This window comes from Meriones unguiculatus, chromosome 1 (genome assembly GCF_030254825.1).
Source record: "Meriones unguiculatus strain TT.TT164.6M chromosome 1, Bangor_MerUng_6.1, whole genome shotgun sequence".
NCBI lineage: Eukaryota > Metazoa > Chordata > Mammalia > Rodentia > Muridae > Meriones > Meriones unguiculatus.
In genome coordinates this window covers 145,975,379-145,995,363 of record NC_083349.1, presented here as the reverse complement: position 1 = coordinate 145,995,363, position 19,985 = coordinate 145,975,379, and the positions used below count along the sequence as shown (strand labels likewise).

At 51.1% G+C, this 19,985-nt stretch overlaps 2 protein-coding genes and 1 non-coding gene across 9 annotated transcripts in view; 1 reads left to right on the top strand and 2 right to left on the bottom strand.

Moving 5' to 3' along the window:
• Positions 1-1,922: 1,922 nt before the first annotated feature.
• Positions 1,923-2,054, bottom strand: LOC132651690 (small nucleolar RNA SNORA17). The gene has a single exon (XR_009589277.1). It is a non-coding gene; the product is annotated as a small nucleolar RNA SNORA17 (small nucleolar RNA).
• Positions 2,055-8,786: 6,732 nt separating this feature from the next.
• Fkrp (fukutin related protein) lies at positions 8,787-19,416 on the bottom strand. Of its 4 annotated transcripts, none has more exons than XM_060368953.1 (3): positions 19,397-19,416; positions 16,535-16,594; positions 8,787-13,537 (listed from the first exon to the last, which is right to left on the bottom strand). In XM_060368953.1, the coding sequence occupies exon 3, from the start codon at positions 13,494-13,496 to the stop codon at positions 12,012-12,014; it is 1,485 nt and encodes a 494-aa protein (XP_060224936.1). In that variant the 5' UTR covers positions 13,497-13,537; positions 16,535-16,594; positions 19,397-19,416; the 3' UTR covers positions 8,787-12,011. The 4 variants fall into 4 exon arrangements, with proteins under 4 accessions (XP_060224936.1, XP_021499813.1, XP_060224932.1 ...); XM_021644138.2 differs by lacking the exon at positions 19,397-19,416 and adding an exon at positions 18,373-18,440; XM_060368949.1 differs by lacking the exon at positions 19,397-19,416 and adding an exon at positions 18,303-18,321 and having other exon boundaries at positions 16,535-16,595.
• The window catches only part of Strn4 (striatin 4), a 26,161-nt gene continuing 24,153 nt past the window's right edge, over positions 17,978-19,985 (top strand). For 2 of the 4 annotated variants that reach the window (XM_021644136.2, XM_021644135.2), the window contains exon 1: positions 17,978-18,297. In XM_021644136.2, coding sequence (XP_021499811.1) covers positions 18,016-18,297 — 282 coding nt within the window. In that variant the 5' untranslated portion in view covers positions 17,978-18,015. Of the gene's footprint in view, positions 18,298-18,558; positions 18,797-19,985 lie in introns of those variants that run through there. The other 2 variants (XM_060368944.1, XM_021644137.2) reach the window with 2 other exon arrangements.

Below are 19,985 nucleotides of genomic sequence, written 5' to 3'. Positions count from 1 at the left end.
TGCTTTTTAAACTTTTTATTGGTTCTTTGTGAATTTCACATCATGCACCCCAATCCCGCTCACCTCTCCCTCCCCCCATAACTGCCCTCTGCCCCCTTGTTAGCTCCCTCCCAACAGAGCGGGAAGGATGTTGTGGAAGTTGTAGTGAGTCAGTGTCTCCCACAGTGAGTCATGGATGTGTCCCTTCACATACCCTTTTGTCTATGCTTCTTTGCTTGCTAATGTTCATTAGCAAGTCATTCTGGTATTAGGCCTCTGGCTTCTGCTACTCTGTCAATACTGGAACCTCACTGTGACTCCTCTTGGATATCCTGTTGATGCCATGTGTCATGGAGATCCTGTAGTTTTGGATCTTTACTATCTTTAGGATTGTCATGCGCTCCAGCAGTTCATTGATGGGTTGGATGTTGGGGTGGGCCAGTTCTAAGCCCTGGATCTGGGTCTGAGCTATCTGAGCTGGTCAGCCGCAGGCCTCCACCTTCAGGGCTGGCTCACCAGGCCAGCTCCACCCTGCTGCTCAGGTGAGGCACCAGGCCCACTCTCTGGAGAGGGACATGGCCAGTTCTCTCCCTCTGGTGACCTGGGGCCGCATCTCCCACCTGCCATAGGTGACAAGGCCTTTAACTGTGCCATGGCATAGCAGACAAGAGGCAGTGTTGGCTCTCCTGTACTACCTCTCCTGTCCCCGCGCCCTTGGGGCCAGCTCTACTGTACTGCCCAGCTAAGGTTCAGGGTCTACTCTGCTAAGTGCTGCTGCAAGTGAGGGGCAGGGACAGCTCTCCAACCTGCCATAGGTAGCAAGGTAGGACGTGGGGGCATCTTCCCTTACTCATGTCGCTACATGCATGGCAGACAAGAGGCAGGGTCAGCTTTCCATACACACGCTGGGGCCCTTTTTGCCTGTACTCCACCATCAGGGTCAGCTCTACTGTGCTGCTTGCTGCTCAGGTGAGGTGCAGGGCCTATTTCTCCCAATGCTGCATCTGGTGAGGGGCAGAACCAGCTCTCCTGCTCTTCTGACCCCAGGGCCAGGACTCCCACCTACCTCAGTGTGAGAAGGGAGGAAGAAGGGCGTCTCTCCCTCACCCACGTCACCACACAGGAGATGAGTGGCAGCTCATCCATGCTCATCTTCTCAGGGCCTGCTCACCTGCAACTCCTACAGTGTGTGGGGCCCGGCTCTCCAGAATACGGCAGCTGGCTAGGGGCTAGGCCAGCTCTCCCATGATGCCCAAGTGAAGGGTGAGGCAAGTTCTACACAGTCCTCAGATATCAGTATGTCCCCAGGCTGCAGCCCAGACCAGAGACATCCCCCTGACCTTTGGTGGTAACAGACCCCTACTGCTGCAGAGCCGTAGATCCAGACATGGCCCGCTGTGACAGCACAGGCCAGGGCCCCACCACGGTTCTAGCTGGCATCACTGGCTGCTCATATCAGGCTGTCCCTCACTACCCTCAGGTCTAGTTCTGCCTCTTTTCATTGTGCCCACATCCTTCTTCCTTCTGTTTCTTTCTCTTCCATCCTCACTACTTAGGTGCTCCTCTGACTGGTGCCCAGGGTTTCTTGATTATCTGGGTCATCTCAGGAGTGTTATACCCCTCTGCATCATGGCACCAGGCAGGGGTCATCCCAGGCATGGTCTGGCCCCAATTCCCCAGGCCTGCACAGAACTCGACTGTTGTTCATCTCAGTCCAGCTCCCTTTCCTGACCCCATGGCGCCTGTCTGGTAGTCATCTCGGGCTCTCTCCACTCCTCTCTCAGGCCCCCTCAAGTGGCCCCGTGCAAGGGTTGTCTATCTTGGGGTCCCACCTGGCCTCTATGGCCCCCAGACACGGTTCTTGTAGTCTCCGCTCACTCCCTGCCCTGGTAGCTGGTCCTGGCAGAGCTGGACGGCTGGTCATCTCAGCTCTCTTTCCAGGGACTGTTCGGTTACTGATCATTCAGGTCTTCACAGGTCGGAACACTGAGAATAGACACAGCCTCTCTCCTCTCAGCCACCCACTGACACTCATGTGACACAGCAGCCACACCTGCTACACCTCTAGGGGCAGGGAGTTGGAGGTTTTTACCTGGGAAAGGCCACAGAAAGAAGAATCAGGAGTTGAAGGGCAACCTGGGCTGCGACACTGTCTCAGAAAATACTGTTAGCCTTTAATCCTAGTACCCCAGAGGCAGAGGCACGCAGACCTCTCTGTGTTCAATGCCAGCCTGGTCTACATAATGAATTTCAGGCCAGCAGTGAGATCCTATCTCCAAAAATACATATATATTTTTAAATATTTCAGCTAAACACACAAAGCATATTAACACCAAAGTCAAGTTTAGACTTCACTGATTTTATCAGAAATCATTGTGGCCAGGCAGTGGTGGTGCACGCCTTTAATCCTAGCACTTGGGAGGCAAAGGAAGATAAATCTATGAGTTCGAGGTCAGCCTGCTCTATAGAGCAAGTTCTAGGACATCCAGGGCTACACAGAGAAACTCTGTGGTAAAAACAGACAAACAAAAAACAATAAAAATGTGATCTGGTAAGATCATTCAGGGGGTTCAGGCACCTGTTGCAAAGACAGACAACCTGAGTCTCATCCCTGGGACCCACACGGTGGAAGGAGAGAACTGTTTTCTACAAGTTGCACATATGTGTATACACAAATACATTGTGAAATACTTTAAAATATACATATTAAAGGGGGCTGAAGAGATGGTTCAGGACTTAAGAGCATTGTCAGCTCCACAGAAGACAGGTTCCGTTCCCAGCCCCAACCTGATAGCTCACAACTATACTCCAGTTCCAGAGGGTGCACACCTCCTGACCTCTGTGCTCACCTACACACTCACCCATACAGTCACACGTATACATTAAGGGGGTGAAAGGAAGGCTCAGCCGTTAAGAGCATCTGCTGCTCCTGGAGAGGATTGATTCCCAGCATTCACGTGGTGGCTCACAACCTTCCATAACTCCCCACGGAATCAGATGCCCTCTTCTGACCTCCACAGGCACCAAGCACACATGTGGTGCACACACATACATGCAGGCAAACATTCTTCCACATTAAGTAATACATTTAATATACATATTTATGGGGCTGGAGAGATGTCTCAGCAGCTCTTCTCGAGGGTCTGCATTCCATTTCCAGCACCACAGGTGACTTACAGCATTCATTACATTGTCTGATCCAGTTCTAGACAGTGCAAACTTGGTCTCTGGATTCCAGTGAGGGTGGGAGAGAATTGACTTCGCCAAGTTGTCTTTTGATCTCTATACGCCCACAGCAATTTTTAAAAAAATATCTTTTAAAGACAAGGTCTCACTATGCACCTCTGACTTTAAGCTCACAGAGATCATCTGTCTCTGTCCCCCAAATGATGAGTGCACCACTGCACTCAGCTATACTTAACATTTTATTGTTAAAAATCACTGTTGATCCTAGAACCTTTTGCATTAAAATGAATAATGCATTACCTTTGGAAGAATTAATGAACCAGTGCTTGTAAAACATTGGTGCATTTTGTTCTCTCTGTGTTCAACTTACAAATCCTGTGCAAGGGCTGGGGGTGGCTCAGGTTCAGAGCTCATGTCTAGAACTCCCCAGTGAGGGGCTGGGGGTGTGGCTCAGTGGTAGAGCCCCTGCCTAGAACTTCCCAGTGAGGGGCTGGGGGTGTGGCTCAGTGGTAGAGCCCCTGCCTAGAACTTCCCAGTGAGGGGATAGGACCCTGGCTCAGTGGTAGAGCCCTTCTATTATGCATGATGTTTTTGGCTTCATCCCCAGCATTCAGGAGAGGGACTGTCTTATACAACTTCTAGAAAGTCCATTTAGTACCATGACTCTCACTATCCAAATATTTCCCACAAAATAATTTTCTCTTTCTTTCAGTTTTTTTTTTTTAAGAAAGGGTCTCTCTATGTATCTTAGATGTATTTATATTATTTGTGTGAATGTTCTGTCTGAATGTGTGCATGTACCCCATGCCAATGCCTGGTGCCCTCCATTGGCATACAGGGGTCATGGTGCCCTGGCAGCCCTTGAACTGAAAGTTATGAATGTTTGTAACTAGCCATATAGGTTCTGGGATCCAACCCTGGATTCTCTGCTAGAGCAACACCTGTTCTTACCTACTGAGCCATCACCCCAACCCCTGTTTTAGGATTTTCTTGTTATTTACTTTACATCCTGACTGAAGCTTCCCCTCCCTCCTGTCCTCCAAGTCCCTCCCTCTCACTTTGACTGCCCCTCCCCACCCACTCCTCCCTTTCTCCTCAGAAAAGGGGAGGCCTCCCATGGATTGATATTAAATTGCAGTAAGATTAGGTGCCAGAGGGGTCAAGGACACCACAAGAAAACCTACAGAATCAACTAACCTGGGCCCATAGGGGATTACAGAGACTAAACTGCCAACCAGTGGGATGGACATACATTTTAGCATTTTTGAGGCAGGGTTTCCTGTGTATCCCAGGCTGATCTCAAAGGAAGCAATCATGCCTAAGGCTCCCCTGGTGGTGGAATTAAAGACATTGACCACTCACTCGGCTTTGATTTGATCTTTTATTCTCCTTTCTCCTGGAAACACCAAATCTGCCGTTTCTGGGCTACTCACCCATTTAGAGCTCGCTGGCCTGCAGCTCTGGATCCTACGGCCTCAGCCTCCTGAGTGCTTAGATCACTGATGTGTGCTCTGCTGTGCTGCCATTAAGGCTGTGTGCGTGCAGGCTGTGAGCGCTGCTGCAGTCTGGCACCTGTCTCAGTGGGGTGCTGCCCTCTGCGTGTCCAGTGTGTTAGGCACAGCTGCTGTGCTTCCCCATCCTACGTCACTCTGTTGACTTGCTTCATTTTCTGGATTGTCTAATCAACTTGGGTCTTAGCATGGAAGAATCTTGAATCTCTTCAGCTTGATTTTGGTTGTTACTCCCCGAGGTCATTACGGTTCATATCTGACTCCATGACCCATCCTGTGGTATACACAAGCAGTACTAAGGAGCTTAGGGTTGAATGCTTATGAACTGGTGTTGTTTTATTTTTAAGATTTATTCATTTAACATTTATACAGCATTCTTCCTGCATGTGTGCCTGCATGCCAGAGGAAAGCACCAGATATCACTATAGATGGTTATGAGCCATCATGTCATTGCTGGGAATTGAACTTAGGACCTTTGGAAGAACAGCCAGTGCTCTTAATCTCTGAGCCACCTCTCTATCTGGAATTGGTGTTGTAAATGTTTTCTGTTATGTCCTAACATTATGGCTTGTAATAAGAGTGTAAGAGAATTTTCACAGAGGTGGGTATGGTGTGCCTTTAATTGTAGCACATGGGAGACAAAGGCAGAAAGGATCCTGGGACATGGGTACCCTGAGCTGCACATGGAAAGCTACTGAAAGATACAGTGGCACTTAGAAGACTGAGCCAGGAGAATTGCTATGAATTTAAGGCCAGCCCTGGCTATAAAATGAGACTCTGTCTCAAAACAAACAAACAAACAAAACAAAAATAACCAAAATTGTGGGAGGAGCTGGAGAGATGGCTCAGTGGTTAAGAGCACTGGCTGCTCTTGCAGAGGACTTAGGTTTGGTTTCCAGCACCCACAGGGCAGCTCACAAAGATCAGTAAATCCGTCTCCAAGGGCTCTAGGCCCTATTCTGGCCTCTGCAGGTCCGCACACACAAGGAGTGCACATACATACACACAAGCAAAACACCCATATAAATAAAATCTTTATAAGGCCAGTGGCATTGCTCAGTGGGTAAAGGCACTTGCTGCTAAGTCTGATGATCTGAGTTCAATCCCCAGGACCCATAGAAAGAAGAAGAAAACTCCTGCATGTTGTTCTCTGACCACGGCCTCGAGTGTGTGTGTATGTGTGTGTGTGTGTGTGTGTGTGTGTGTGTGTATGTATGTGTATGTTACACGGTATTACATGCCTATAATTCCAGTACTTAGGAGGTGAAGACAGAGGATCGGGAGTGCTAAGCCACATAGTGCGTTCTAGGCCAGCCTGGGCTACATCAGACCTTACCTCAAGAGAGGAGATGGAGGTGTGTTGTAGTTCATTGGTAGACTGCTTGCTTAGCAAGCTCTGTGGCCCTGGGTTCAGTCCCAAGGTTGAACCCTATGATATGGTTGGACAATAACTTTACACCAGTGTTTTCAAAATGTTCTAGCATAGTGGGCCATCTTTAATGAGAGGGGAGAAGAGGAGATAGGTTCTGGTGTAGCCCAGGTTGACTTTGAACTTTCCACCCTCCTGCCTTAGCCTCCTGAGTACTGGGATTACAGATGTCCATTAACATGCTTGATGCACTGTGCTTTCTTCTACCCCCTTCTTTCCTTCCTTCCTTCCTTCCTTCCTTCCTTCCTTCCTGCCTTCCTCTTTTTTTTTTTTTTTTTTTTTTTGTCCAAGACAGGGTCTCATTTAACCCAAGCTTGTCTGGAACTATATGGCTGAGAATGATCTTAAATCAACTTCTCTCTCTCTCTCTCTCTCTCTCTCTCTCTCTCTCTCTTCCTTTCCTTTCCTTTCCTTTCCTTTCCTTTCCTTTCCTTTCTTTCTCTCTTTCTTTCTTTCACTTTTTCAAGGCAGGGTTTCTATGTCACTTTGGCTGTCCTGGAATTCACTCTGTAGACCAGGCTGGCCTCATACTCTGAGATCCCCCTGCCTCTGACCCCAATACTGGGATTAAGGCTGTGCATGACCTTGAATTTCTGATCTTTCTGTTCACCTTCTGAGTGGTAGGATTAAAGGCATGTGACACCGTGCCCAGTTTTATGTGGCACTGGGAACCAAACCCAAGGGCATTGTGCATTCTAGGCAACCCTCCACTAGCTGAGCTGTAGCCTCGGCCCTTCATGTCTCAGTCTCGAAAAAAGTCCACATCTGGCTCCTGTCACCTCCCACACTGGCTGCGTCCCTGGTCCCATCTGTAGCTGGCTTCTGAGTCTACCTCAGCACGCTACTGTTCAACTGTTCCCCATATGTCCACAAGAGCGCATCAGTTCCTACTTCTGGGAGCTCCGGTTCCCTGCTCCAAGGCATCCTCATAGCCCACAGGACCTCGGTAGCATCCCTTTTAAGTCATTTCTGTAGCCTCTTCTACACACCCACCCCCACTCACGCCGTACATACTGGCTCTCTTTTTGTTCATTTTGTTTTGTTTTGTTTTGTTTTGAGACAAGGTCTCACTCCATAGCCCTAGCTTGCCTGAAACTCCAGGCCAGAACCTCCCTCCAGGTTTTTTTTGTTTTTGTTTTTGTTTTTTTTTGGTTTAGTCTGTTTCGTTTTTTTCCAGACAGGGTTTCCCTGTGTAACAAAGCCCCGAGCTGTCCTGGACTCGCTTTGCCTGCCTCTGCCTCCCAAGAGCTGAGATTAAAGGCGTGTGCAACCACTGCCCCGCTCCCTCTTCTTAAAAAAAAAAAAAAAAAGGTTTGTGGGGCTGGAGATAAGGCCCAGTGGTTAAGAGCACTGTCTGCTCTTCCAGAGGACCGGGGTTCAATCCCACCACCCACAAGGCAGCTCAAAACTGTAACTCCAGTTCCAGGGGATCAGACCCCGACACCCTCACACAGACATACACTCAAGCAAACATAAATAAATTAAAAAATAATAAAAGAAGTGACAAAAATGTGTTTGTATGATGTGTGTGCATGCATACGCGTGCACATTTCTGTGCAGTGTGTATCACTATGCCGTTTTCTCCTTCCACCATGTGGAATCTGGGGATGGACTCTGGGTCTTGGTGGCAAGCACCCTGACCCCTTGTCTTGCCTGCTAGTGATTCTTGCATTATGCCAGGCTGGCTCTTGCCCCAGAGCCTTTGCTCTGGCTGTTGCTTCCTTCCCCTAGACACCTTCGACCCAAATCTCTACGTGGGTCTTTCTTCATCTTTTTCAACTCTTTCTCAAAGGTCACCTCAGCAAGGTCTTCTCTGAGGATATTAGTTCAATCCCCATCCCCATGCACCACTCTTACCCACCCATCACCGACTCTAGTTTTTTGGGTAGTTTTTGTTTTAATTTTATTTTTACATTTATTGATTTTTATGCATGCAGCATGCATGCATAAGTCACAGGACAAATCCCAGATTTCTCTGTCCAGCCTGTGGCCTCTGGGACTCCCAACTCAGGCCCTGAGGCTCAGTGGTTAGCATCGTAATCTACTGGACAGTCTCCTGGGTCTTGTTTTTGTTCTGTTTTGAGACAGGGTCTTGCTTAATAGCCTAGAGTAGCTGAGAACTCAACATGTAGCCTAAGCTGACCTAGAATTTTCTATGTAGCTCAGGTTACCCTTGAGCTCATGCTTCTGCCTCTATCTCCGTAAAGTGTATGCATGCTAAGCAAGCATTCAGCTGCTCTCCCTGGCAATACTATAGTCCCAGCCAAAAGGCTAGTCATTTGTATTACTATGCGAATGTGTGGGTCCCCCTTTTTGACACCCTAGGAGGTAGTCTGACACTGGTACCCACTAAGCTGGCAGCTCCAAATGTATTGGAAGATGTTATGGTGGCTAATTCCCAAGTGCCTTGGGCAACAAGATTTTCCGATGTGATAGGCAGACCTTGGCCAAGTCTCTGATGTAGCTGACACAAGCTTCCGTCATTTCACATGGGTGTTACACTTCCTGGGAGATCCAGAGAACCTTGTGTTTACAATGGAGACTTCAACATGGGGAACAGATCAATAGTATTTTCAACTACAAAGTAGGAAGGCTACATTTAGTTGGTCTGATCTCGATGGACAGGTTATTAAAATGTAGAAATAAGTTCCCTTCTGACTGGTAATGAATCAGTAAAGTGGTAAACTTACATATTCTTTATTAATTTACTGGGGAAGGCCAGGCATGCTTCTCCATCCACCATGTGGGACCTGGAAATCCAACTGAGGTTGACAGGCTTGGCGGCAAGTGTTTTCAGCTGCTGAGCCATCTTGCTGGCCCTATTATCATTATCGTGGCGGGGACGGTCTGCTCACTCGTGACCCAGGATACTCTTCAAGAGTTTCTTTGCCTTATTCTTTGTTTTTTCAAGACAGGGTTTCTCTATGTAGCTCTGGCTGTCCTGGAACTCGCTTTGCAGACCAGGCTAGCTTCAAACTCTCAGAGATCTGCCTGCCTCTGCCTCCTGAGCACTGGGATTAAAGATGTGTGCCACCACTGCCTGGATTTGGGGTTTTTGTTTTGCTTGTATTTTCTGGTGCCCTTGGGAACCAGAAAATACATCAGATCTCCTGGAATAGAGGTTAGTGATAGTTCTGAGACACCTTGTGCGTTTCAAGAATGGGACCTGGGTCTTCTGCAAGAGCACTTGTCTATTTGATGCTGAGTCAGAACTTCAGCCCCTGTGCAAAGTTACATGGCTGCTGGTGCTGTGAACTCAAGTCTCATGGTTGAACAGTGTCCTAGTTAGATTCCCATTGTTGTGATAAATTCCATGACCAAAAGCAACTTGGGGAGAAAAGGGCTTATTTCCTACAGCCCACAGGTCACAGTCTATCGCTGAGGGAAGTCAGTGCAGGAACAAGGAGGCCGGAAGTGAAGCAGAAGCCATGGAGGGGTGCTGTTACTGGCTTGCTCATCCTGGTTTTTATATAAGTCAGGATTACCTTGCTCAGGGGTGGCTTGCTCAGCCTGGTTTTCATGTAAGTCAGGATTACCTTGCTCAGGGATGCCACACGGTGGGCTAGGCCATCTCTCATTAATCACTTAATCAAGAAGATGCCCCACAGACTTGCCTACAGGCCAATCTGATTGAGGCATTTTCTCAACTGAGGGTCCTTTTCCCAGATGACCCTAACTTGTGTTAAGCTGACAAAAAACAAACAGCACATATAACAAGCACTTTTACCCATTGAGAGCCCCTCCCTTCCTTTTCTTGAGACAGCATTTCTGTGTAGCCCTGGATGCCTAGAGCTAGCTATGTAGACCAGGCTGGCCTCAAACTCACAGAGATCCTCCTGCTTCAGCCTCCCTAATGCTGGTGATAAAGGTGTGCGCCACTACACTGGGCCCAATAGTTTGTTTTTTTGAGACATGGTCACTGGTAGCTCAGCCTGGCTTGCTCCATGGAGGTGTTCATGGCCTTGAACTTCTGCTCCTCCTGCCTCCACCTCTCAAGTGCTGAGGTTGTAGGCAAAAACCACCGTTCCCGGGTTTTACTTTGCTTGAGATGGAGTCTGGCTATGTGGAAGGCTGGCCAAGACATCCTGGGCTGGAGATACTCTAGCCTTAGCCTCCTAAATAGCTGAGATCACAAATGCATACAGCTGTGCCCGGCTTTCATAGTTGGCTTTTATTATTTTATAATAAATATTTTGTAATATTTTATAATAAATAAGTTAGTTATTATCATTTTGTGGTACAGGTGATCAAGACTAGGGCCTGTGCAGGCTGGATAAACCTGAGAGCTACATCCCTAGCCTTGTGCTTTAAAAAAAAAAAAAAAAATCAGGACTACATACCTATAATCCTAGCACCTGGGAGACTGAGGCAGGATTGCAAATTGCAGGCTAGCCTAGGATCCATCGCAAGGACAGACGTTGGGTCAAGGAGCAACAACAAAAATCCTCCTTTGGACCACAAAGGAGTGGTGCATACTTGTAATTCCAGTACTCCACAGGCAGAGACAGGAGGATCATAAGTTTGAAGCTATCCTGAGCTAGAAAGTTAGACCCTGTCTCAAACTCCTGTTCCTCCCAGTAAAATTGGGGGTAGCGGGGGTCACATCCAGGAAGTGTGTAGAACAAGTCCTAGAATGAAGCCAAAAAACCCAAAAGGCTCTATTCATTTTGAATTTTTAAATTTTAAAGTAGCATAATTTAAGACTTATTTAACAATAACAGCCTGGTAGTAGCAGTTTGAACATAATTTATATGCATGATCAAATAAGGAAAAAAATTTTAACCTGTTAAGTGGCATAATAGCCACCGAAAGGCCCTACTTGGGTACTATTTTCTGCAGCAGGACCTAAAGAGGAAGTGAAGTGTAGGCCTTGAAATGATGACCTGAATTCAAGTCCCCTATTGGCCACTTCCTAAACTATCTGGTTATGGCAAGTAACTGTCGTTTGGCCTCATTTTTCCTCCCCGACAAATGGATAATAATAATAGCAGCTGTCAATTCAGGGGTGGGAGGATAAATCCGGTCGTGTGTATGCCTGGGCCTCAGGAAGCTCTCTGTAACTGAGCCATGATTAAGGTTTACCCCTCCTGGCAGTTGGGGAAACAGGTGTCGAGGACTGGAATTGAGGTAATATGTCGACCAGGATCCCAAACCAAAGCCTTATTAGTCCTCCAGGAGCACGACGGGATTAAAAGCAGCAGATACCTCACGCGGCGCTCTCCAAGAACAGTGCCACGGGAGGGGAGGTGGCCAGTGTTGTCTCCACTTCCCAGAGCCACTCCAAGAAAACCAGAGAGGAGGGCTAAGAGAAGGTGCCCGCCTTCATCAAAGATGAAATGGAGGGACAAACGCACCCTCTGGTGGAGGAAGCAAGCACTACAGCTAAGGGTCCTGAGGATTAGAGACACCAATGGAGGCAATTCAGTATCTCAAAAGAAACTGAGGTGGAGAGCGAGACTGAGTGACTGACTGGTCCAGGGCCACGTAAGTTGAATGTGGTAAACTGAAGCTGGCCGGTCTGTACTCCGGAGTCACTTTCCAAGGGTCTTAGCTCCTGGAATATAGGGCGGAGACGATGAAGGATGGACTCAAATCCCTGGGCTTTGACATCGAAGGCCACCACTTTCCTCCATTACGAGGATGGGCTAGGAGGTCTCCACACACAGTCCCATCTCACGGCTTCAGAATCTACGTGTTGCACCAGCCTTCGGCTGGGTTCTGCTTCCTGCCAAAGCCAGGGCTGTCCTGAGGGCTCCCGCCAGTCTTCCTTAGCCAGTTCACCCTTTTTTCTCCGGTGTACACCCCCACTGCCCACTCAAAACCCCACACAGAACCCCAAAGGCAAAGAACAGATTCCCGTACCCCGCTGTTACCTCCACCCTGTCCCAAATGCGGGCAACGGGGCTTCAGCCGCCTGTCAGGCTTAGGAGTGCAGGGTTGGGGTACTCCGGGTTCTCGATGACCCCAGGCCCGAATTTGAGCTCCAGGAAGCGGCGGTAGTTGTTAGGGGCCTGTGCCACGAAGCCGGCAAAGGGCAGGGGGACCAGCGGCTGCAGAAAGTGCTCCGGGAACTCCACATCCTGCCGGTGGTCCAGCCACGTGTCCTTGGTCATGACCCCATTGCGGGGGTAGAAGGGCCACAGGTCCACGTGCAGGTGGTTGCTCTCGCTGTACTGCACTCGGAAAAAGTCACCCTCCACCGCCTTCTCCCACACGAAGCCGCGCTCATCCACTACCGAGCCGGCCTCGGCGCCGCGCAACTGCTCGCAGTTGCCCACGTCCTCCAGGTAGATGCCCAGGTCTACGTCGTAGTCCCAGGGGATGATGTCGCCATGGCGGGCTGCACCCAGCAGCGAGCCGCCCTCCAGCCAGTAGCGCACGCCCGCCGCCTCCAGCACGCCCACCACGTAGCGCGCAGTCTCGCGCAGCGCGCGCAAACAGCAGGGCGGCGTCCAGCGGCCCTCGTACAGGTAGGCGGGGGTGTCGCCCGCAACGGTGCCGAAACAGCGCGCGCTCTCCTTGCTGCAGCCGAACCACTCGAGCCGCCCGCCCTCCCAGCTCACCAGGCGGATACCCAGCGCGCGCAGCAGCGCCGCCCTCCGAGAGCGCCCCTCGCGTTCCGCCTTCCAGCGCGCGTGGGCGGTGGCCAGCGGGGGCTGGCGCGCCGCGGCGAAAGTCAGGTCCAGCAGCTGCACTGCCCAGCCGCGCAGGGCGGTCTGTAAGAAGAGGCTGGTGGTCAGCGGCCGCGCCAGTGGCGCCGAGAGGTTGAAGAGGTCGCGGGAGCGCAGCAGCAGCACGGCGTCGCCATCCAAGGCGTCGCAGCGGGGCGCGCTGAGCGCTGGGCCGTAGCGCGCAGTCCACTCCCGGAGGCTCACGTTCAGCGCCAGACACCGCGCTGGGTTGGCGGTGGCGACCGGGGCGGCCACTAGACGCGCGCTGCTTCCCCGGAGCGCCTCCACCATACGCTCCAGGTGGCCTGGTGACTCGGCCCGCGCTCCGTCAGGCACCAGGGCCACGAACTCGGTAGTCACGTAGGTCTCCGGGCGCGAGGCCGAGGCTGGCCTATCTAGGGCCGGCTGGAGCAGCGCCAGGCGAACGTTGGGAATGCGAGGCAAGGCCAGGGGTGGGTAAGGGAGTGTGTCGGCCGCCACCACCACGGGCTGGGCTGGGTCCTGCTGCAGGAAGGAATCCACCAGCTCTGGCACCGCGTTGTCAAAAGCCTCAAATTCCCGAATCAGGACGGTGACCCGGGGACCAATGGCAGGAGTCCGGCGGGGTCCCCGTGCCCGGGAGTTTCTGGGCTGGTGTTGTAGCCATGACACATAGAAGAACACTAGGAGGTTGAGGATGATGGCGGCTGCCAGGGCAGCCCAGCAGCGGGAGAGCCGCATGGGGCCCGATGTCAGACCCTAGCCTGAGCGTCCAGGGCATCCTGGGGAAATAGGATGAAAAGGGAGTCTGGAAAAAGTTTTCAGCATTCCCCTCCCTCAAATTCTCAGCTCCTCTTCCTGGATCTGATTTCAGACCCTAGGGCTCCTAGGTTGGCTCATGCCTCTACCCAAGGCGGCCCACTTGTTCCCCACTCACAGTGAGTTCTTGGGTTAATGGGTGAGGGCCTGTTTAAAACCAAAACCCAAAGCTGAACCCAGACCCCTCGAACAAAGTGCTGGTTGCTACAGAGGGTGGAGGAAGAGAACAGGGAACTGTCTGATGTATAGACTTCTGATTTTTCCGTGTGATACTAGAGGACCCAGAGCCCTTCCCTTGCTAGATCAACGCTCTACCACGAAGCCACACCCCCAGCCTCACTGCTGGATCCAGCCAGGTAGTTCAAGCACACCCTCAGCACCCAGCTTTAGCGTTGTGCGGTGAAACGCTGCTGGCATCTCACTTGACCAACAGTGTGAGTGTGTTTAGAGGGAGGAGTGTGGAGTTTCACACAGTATCACAGCTGGGTCTACAGGTGTGCCGCACCGCACAATTACAGATGCCCTTAGGACCACTGAGCTGCGTGTGAGACTGGTTTGATGTCAGGTGTATTAGGATTACAATTTTAAAAGACGTAGTATACTCTGTAACCCAGCCCTCAGAAAACAGAAATTCAAGGCAAGCACGGGTCACATGGTGAGACTTTCTGTCTCAACAAAACAAAACACAAAAAATCCAAACGCAGGAGGAAGAGGAAGAAAGAAGCAACAGCTGCTGCCCTTTAACCCCAGCACTCAGGAGGCAGGGGTAGGTGGATCTCCATGAGTTCAAAGTCAGTCTGGTCTACAGAGTGAGTACCAGGATAGGGAGGGCAACAGGCTCTGTTTTTCTTTTAAGGGGGCTGGGGACATGGCTTAGCAATGTAAGGCTAATCTAGAATTCACCATCAAGGGGTGCTTTGGGGAGGTGGCTTTTAGTGGCATAATTGCATAACATAAAAGGGTACATAAAATACTACATAGAAGAGGGGGAGCTGGCCGTGGTGAATTCACCATCAAGGGGTGCTTTGGGGAGGTGGCTTTTAGTGGCATAATTACATAACATAAAAGGGTACATAAAATACTACAAAGAAGAGGGGGAGCTGGCCGTGGTGATGCACACCTGTAATTCCAGCACTCAGGGAGGCAGAGGCAGGTGGATCTCTGTGAGTTTGAGGCCAGTCTGGTCTACAAAGAGAGTCCAGGACAGCCTACACAGAAAAACCCTGTCTCAAAAAACCAAAATAAAAAGAAGAACCAAACACAAAGCAGGGCTGGAGAAATGGTTCAGCTGTGAAGAGCACTGGTGCTTGCCACATGGCTGCTCACAACTGTGGCTCCAGTTCCATGAGCTTGATGCCCTTTTCTGACCTCTGAGGGCACCAGGCACACATGCGGTCCACAGACTTGCAAACAGACAAAACAGTCATACGCTTAAATAAAAATAAAGTGAGGAAACGGAGGCACAGAGGTGAAGTTGCTTGCTCAAAGTCATACAGCTGAGAAGAGGAACATGGAATTTGATGCAAGAAGCCAGTTCCAGAATCCTGTTTCAAACAGATAAACCAACAGGCACAGTGGCGCTTGCCTTTAAGCCCAGCATTCTAGAGGCAGAAACAAGGGGGTCTCTATGAGTTTGAAACCAGCCTGGTAGACACAAGACTGTGTCTCAAAAACAAAAAATCTGCCCCTAGTAGACCGTTTTTCTTCGTTGAGCTGGAGACCTCATTAACTACTGAAGGCTGCCTTTGAACTAAGACCTCTTGTTTCTGACTTCTGGATTACGGGCATATGACACTATGTCCACCCGACTCTTACACTTTCACATAAACCTTTTCCAGAACTAGGCTGACAGGTGCTCCTAAAGCTGAATACGGCCCGTGACTTATCAACCAAAGGCCAGCATATCAACAGGTAGGTGCTTAGCAAGTACTCTGGGCCAGGGTATTTTGCATTTTGTTTTTGAGACAGGGTCTTAATGTAGTCCAGGTTGATTTTGGACTAAGTATGCAGCTGAGGGATGATTCCACCCACCAAGGGCTGGGGTGGGATTACGGGCAGGTACCACCATCGTCCACAAGCACTCTACCAGCTGAGCTATATCCTTTGTCCAAGCCCAGCCTCTGTGTTCAGAGAGCTGTGTTCTGCAGATCTGAGGAGGCAGGCAAACCAGAACAGCTTACTGGTAAGGTGGGGGACCGGCAGGGGCCTGAGTGAGTTCTTGCCTGGGAGAACGGTCAGGGAAGGGAGGGGGAGGCTGAGCTCTTACTGGCTTTCCATTCCTTCCCCCAAACGTTATATATGCTGGATGCACTGTTAAATGCTTGTAATTCCAGCACTTGGGAGGTGGAGGCAGGAGGATTAAAAAATCAAGGTTGGGGCTAGAAAGATGGCTCAGCAGTTAAGAGCACTGGCTGTTCTTCCTGAGGTCCTGAGTTCAATTCCCAGCAACTACATGGTGGCTCATAACCATCTGTAATGGAATCTGATGCCCTCTTCTGGTGTGCATGAAAAACAATGTGTTCAGATACATAAAATAAATCTTTTTTTTTTTTTTTTTAAATCAAGGTTATCCTTGGCTACTGCTTGAGTTTGAAGCCAGCATGGGCTGCATGAGACTGTCAGAAAAAAATCCAGACCAACAATAAAACAGCGCTTTAAGTCTGGTGAGATGGCCCAGCAGGTAAAAGCACTTGACAAAAAGCCTGACCTGAGTTTAGCCTCCAGCACCCAAACTACAGAAGGAATCAATTTCAGCAACTTGTCCTCTGACCTCCACACATGCATATGCACACAATAAACAAATAAATGAAAACTTTAAGGTGTACAGAAGTGTGTTGCTTGGAATTGGCCTAAGCCTTATCAGCCACAGTAGGTACAAAAAGGAAATCTACTCAGGAAACCTTTAAGGACATAGAAAGGGAAGTATCCATGTGATTATTGTTATATCAAGAGACTCTTACCTCCCTAGGTTTCGGGCTGAGGGTGATCAAGAAGGGTGTTTCCACCTTGGGTCATCTGGCCTGAGGGAGGAACCAGGAAACATCATATGAACCAAAGCCAACACAACAAAGTGCAACTTCATTCTGCCCACAAAAGTAGCATTTACAAAACCAAGGACTCAGCTGGGTGTGGTGGCGCACACCTTTAGTCCCAGCACTCAGGGAGGCAGAGGCAGGCAGATCACTGTGAGTTCGATGCCAGCCTGGTCTACTAGTCTACAAAGAGAGTCCAGGACAGTCAACGCTACACAGAGAAACCCTGTCTCAAAAAAAAAAAAAAAAAAAGAGAAAAAAAAAAAAGTCAAGGACTCTTTTCCGTTTGAAGTCTATAAGCTTGGTTTACCACTTCAATTGTCTCAGGAGTGGGATCGGTGGGAGTTATCAATTGTAAGCATGTAACTATGCTTCTTCCATGAAGGTGCCCAGAAGAAGGGCAGACATGACAACAGCTGTTACCATGACAACCCCTTCCCTAGACACATGCATCCTTTGGAGATAATCCTAAAACATCCCCTATCTTCCTGGATCTGGTTGCTAGAACCACTAGGTGGGAGATTGCCCTGTAGTGGTAACCAGGCCATAGCTTTGATTGTTTCTCATCTCCCTGGAAATGGTCCAGGCCCTGTAACCATAGCAACTGTCCCACAGCAGCGCTTCTCTTCTAAATAAAAACACCTGGTTGGTTTGTTCACGGACCTCCCATATGGGAAGGGGAGATGGTTACCATGGTAACGCCAAGGGGGTTGGCTGAGGGAGGGGTAGGACAGAGACATTCCGAGGAATGTCTTGGGGGCTGGGTTCTTTTCTACCTGAGTGCTAGGTGAGGGGAGGTTGTTATAGTAACTGATGAGGACAGGGTCAGAAGAACCACCAGGGACTTGGGTTACCTTGGCAACCTTCTTCTGGTGCGTTGATGGTAGAGGTTTGGGGCTCCAGATAGGCAAGATGGGAGGGGGCTGAAAGAGACCTCCAGGTTGGCCAGGGTTACTATGACAACCGACTTGGTCAGGATTCAGGACGGAGCCCACTCCCCACCCCAGGTCGTCTATTTTTTTTTTCCTCTTACTAAGTGAAAGTGATGCAGGGCTGTGTTTGTATATGGGGGGGGGGATAGGCCTCTGACATTGGAGCGAAGGCAGAAAAAAGTCCGGCCCCGTCTCACTCCCGCAAAGGAGACAATTAATTACGAGGGTTGCCGGGTCCTTGGCAGAAGTTGAAGCAGCCCCTCCCCGTCCCTATCAGCAACCCGGTTCGCGCGCGCCGCCGGGGTCGCCCCGGGTGGGCGAGGCTCGCGCCCAGCCCGTTGGCTTCGCCTTCGCTCCCCTCGCCCGCCGAGAGCGCGCGCGCGCGCCCCCGCGAGCTGGGGGTGTGTATGTGAGAAGCTGCGCGTCCGCGCAGGCGCGCGAGTCACAGCGGGCGCGCGGGCCGGCCCCGGGGCCTCCATGATGGAGGAGCGAGCGGCCGCCGCGGTCGCATCGGCCGCCTCCTCCTGCCGCCCTCTGGGCCCGGGCACGGCTCCCAACCCGACGGCCGCGGCCCCGGCCTCGAGCCCGGCTCCCGGGCCTAGCCCGGCCGGTAAAGGAGGCGGCGGCGGAGGCAGCCCGGGCCCCACGGCGGGGCCGGAGCCCCTCAGCCTGCCTGGGATCTTGCACTTTATCCAGCACGAGTGGGCCCGCTTCGAAGCCGAGAAGGCCCGCTGGGAGGCCGAGCGCGCCGAGCTGCAGGTGAGCGCCGCCGCCGCCGCCGCCCTCCCGCGCCCCCGCCCCAGCCCAGCCCTGCCCGGCCCGGCCTCGCCTCACCCGCCGCCGCCGCCGCCGCCATCTTGGAGCAATGGCCGCCGGGACGGCCGGGAGGGGGCGGGCGGGGACGGCGACTGGCCGGCGGCGGGGTCCCCGGGGCCTCGGGGCGGGCCGCGGGCCGGGCCGGCCGGGAACCGGGAATAGGAGTGACGGGCCCAAGCCGAGGGGCGACTCGGAGCCCTCCGGGACGGAGTGCTGAGAAAGTGGGATGGGGTCTGCGCGAATAAATTCGCCACCCCTCGCATTCAGGATCCTAACCAGAGGCTGGCTGGCAGGGTGGGATGGACGAGGTGTCTCGTGGGGTGACACGCTCTTGACATCCACTGGGCTCAAGAAGTGAAGAGAGGAAGTCTGGGAGCTGGGATGGAGAACCTTGGGGGAGTGTCTTGCCTGGACGAACTGAAAGGTGGTTGTGTGGGGACTTGTGAGTATGGGAGGAAGGTTTATGTTTATGGGGGAGGGGGTGTGTCCCAGGGTGAAGTGTGTGGCCTCCTGGGCGAGAAGGACACTTTGAGGATGTATGGCTACCATTATAGGGGAAGGGTCGTTTGGGTGGAATCACGCAGAGGGCAGAGGATCCCCAAAGAGAGCTGGAGAGTGGGGAGCAACAGTTTGAGGGCTCGGAGGGGTTAGAGGGATGGTTTGGTATGAAAGATGTGAGGATGTCAGGTGGAAGCCCTGAACTGTAGGGGCGTTTGTTGGGTGGATCCAGTGTGAAGGCAAGAGCACCTGTGACGTGCACGGTAAAGAGGAGTGGAGGTGACTTTGGGTCGATGAGTAAGGGGAAGGCAGCGTGAGAAGAAGCTCCATGAGAGAAGTGTGTGTGCGCAAGGTCCGCAAAAGGGACTTGATGGTTTGTGGAGAAGAATGTGCCAGGTGATGGGCTAGGCTCTGTGACCTTGAGCAAGGTTCTGCTGTGGATAGTGGGCTTTTCTGATCTAGGGACTCAGGTGGTTACTTCAGGGCCTTCAGGGATGGGTCACCTGGAGTCAAATGGGATGTTATTAGCAAGAATAGTCAGTACCTGGCTTCTGGCAACCCATCTTTCTGTTTCCAGTGTTTTCTTCTTTCCTGTCTAATTAGAAGAGCCCCAAATAAATGACTTGACTCAAATTTTGTCCGTGGGATGAATGAAGAGAGCATTCTACTTTTGTGTGTGTGTCTCCCATCCTTAGCGGGTGGTAAGCGAGGCTGGGGTGGGAGGGAAATCCTTATGTAAGTGCTCCTCATGTTGTGCGGAACTCTAACTAAGGCTCTTTCCCAGCATACATCTCATCAGCTCTTCTCAATACCCCATTATGTAGTCAGGGCCAATGTCATTGCCTCACTCAGCAATAATGACAGCAGCTGCTTCTTATTCAGGGCATAGTATGTGACTGGCACTGTATTAAGTATTATGATACATGCTATCATTTAATTATTGTAGCATTCTAAGGGGGTAAACAGTATCCCTTCCTCTTTTTTTCAATAAGCAGAGGGGGAAAGGGTTTTGAGAAGGCAAATGTTGTGGATCACAATAGTGAGTGGCTGTGTTGGCCCATGCTTTTTCCCTCTCAGATCCTCAGCACAGGTGAAAGAGTCTTCAGAGAAGCTTAGAGGCTCACCAGGTCACC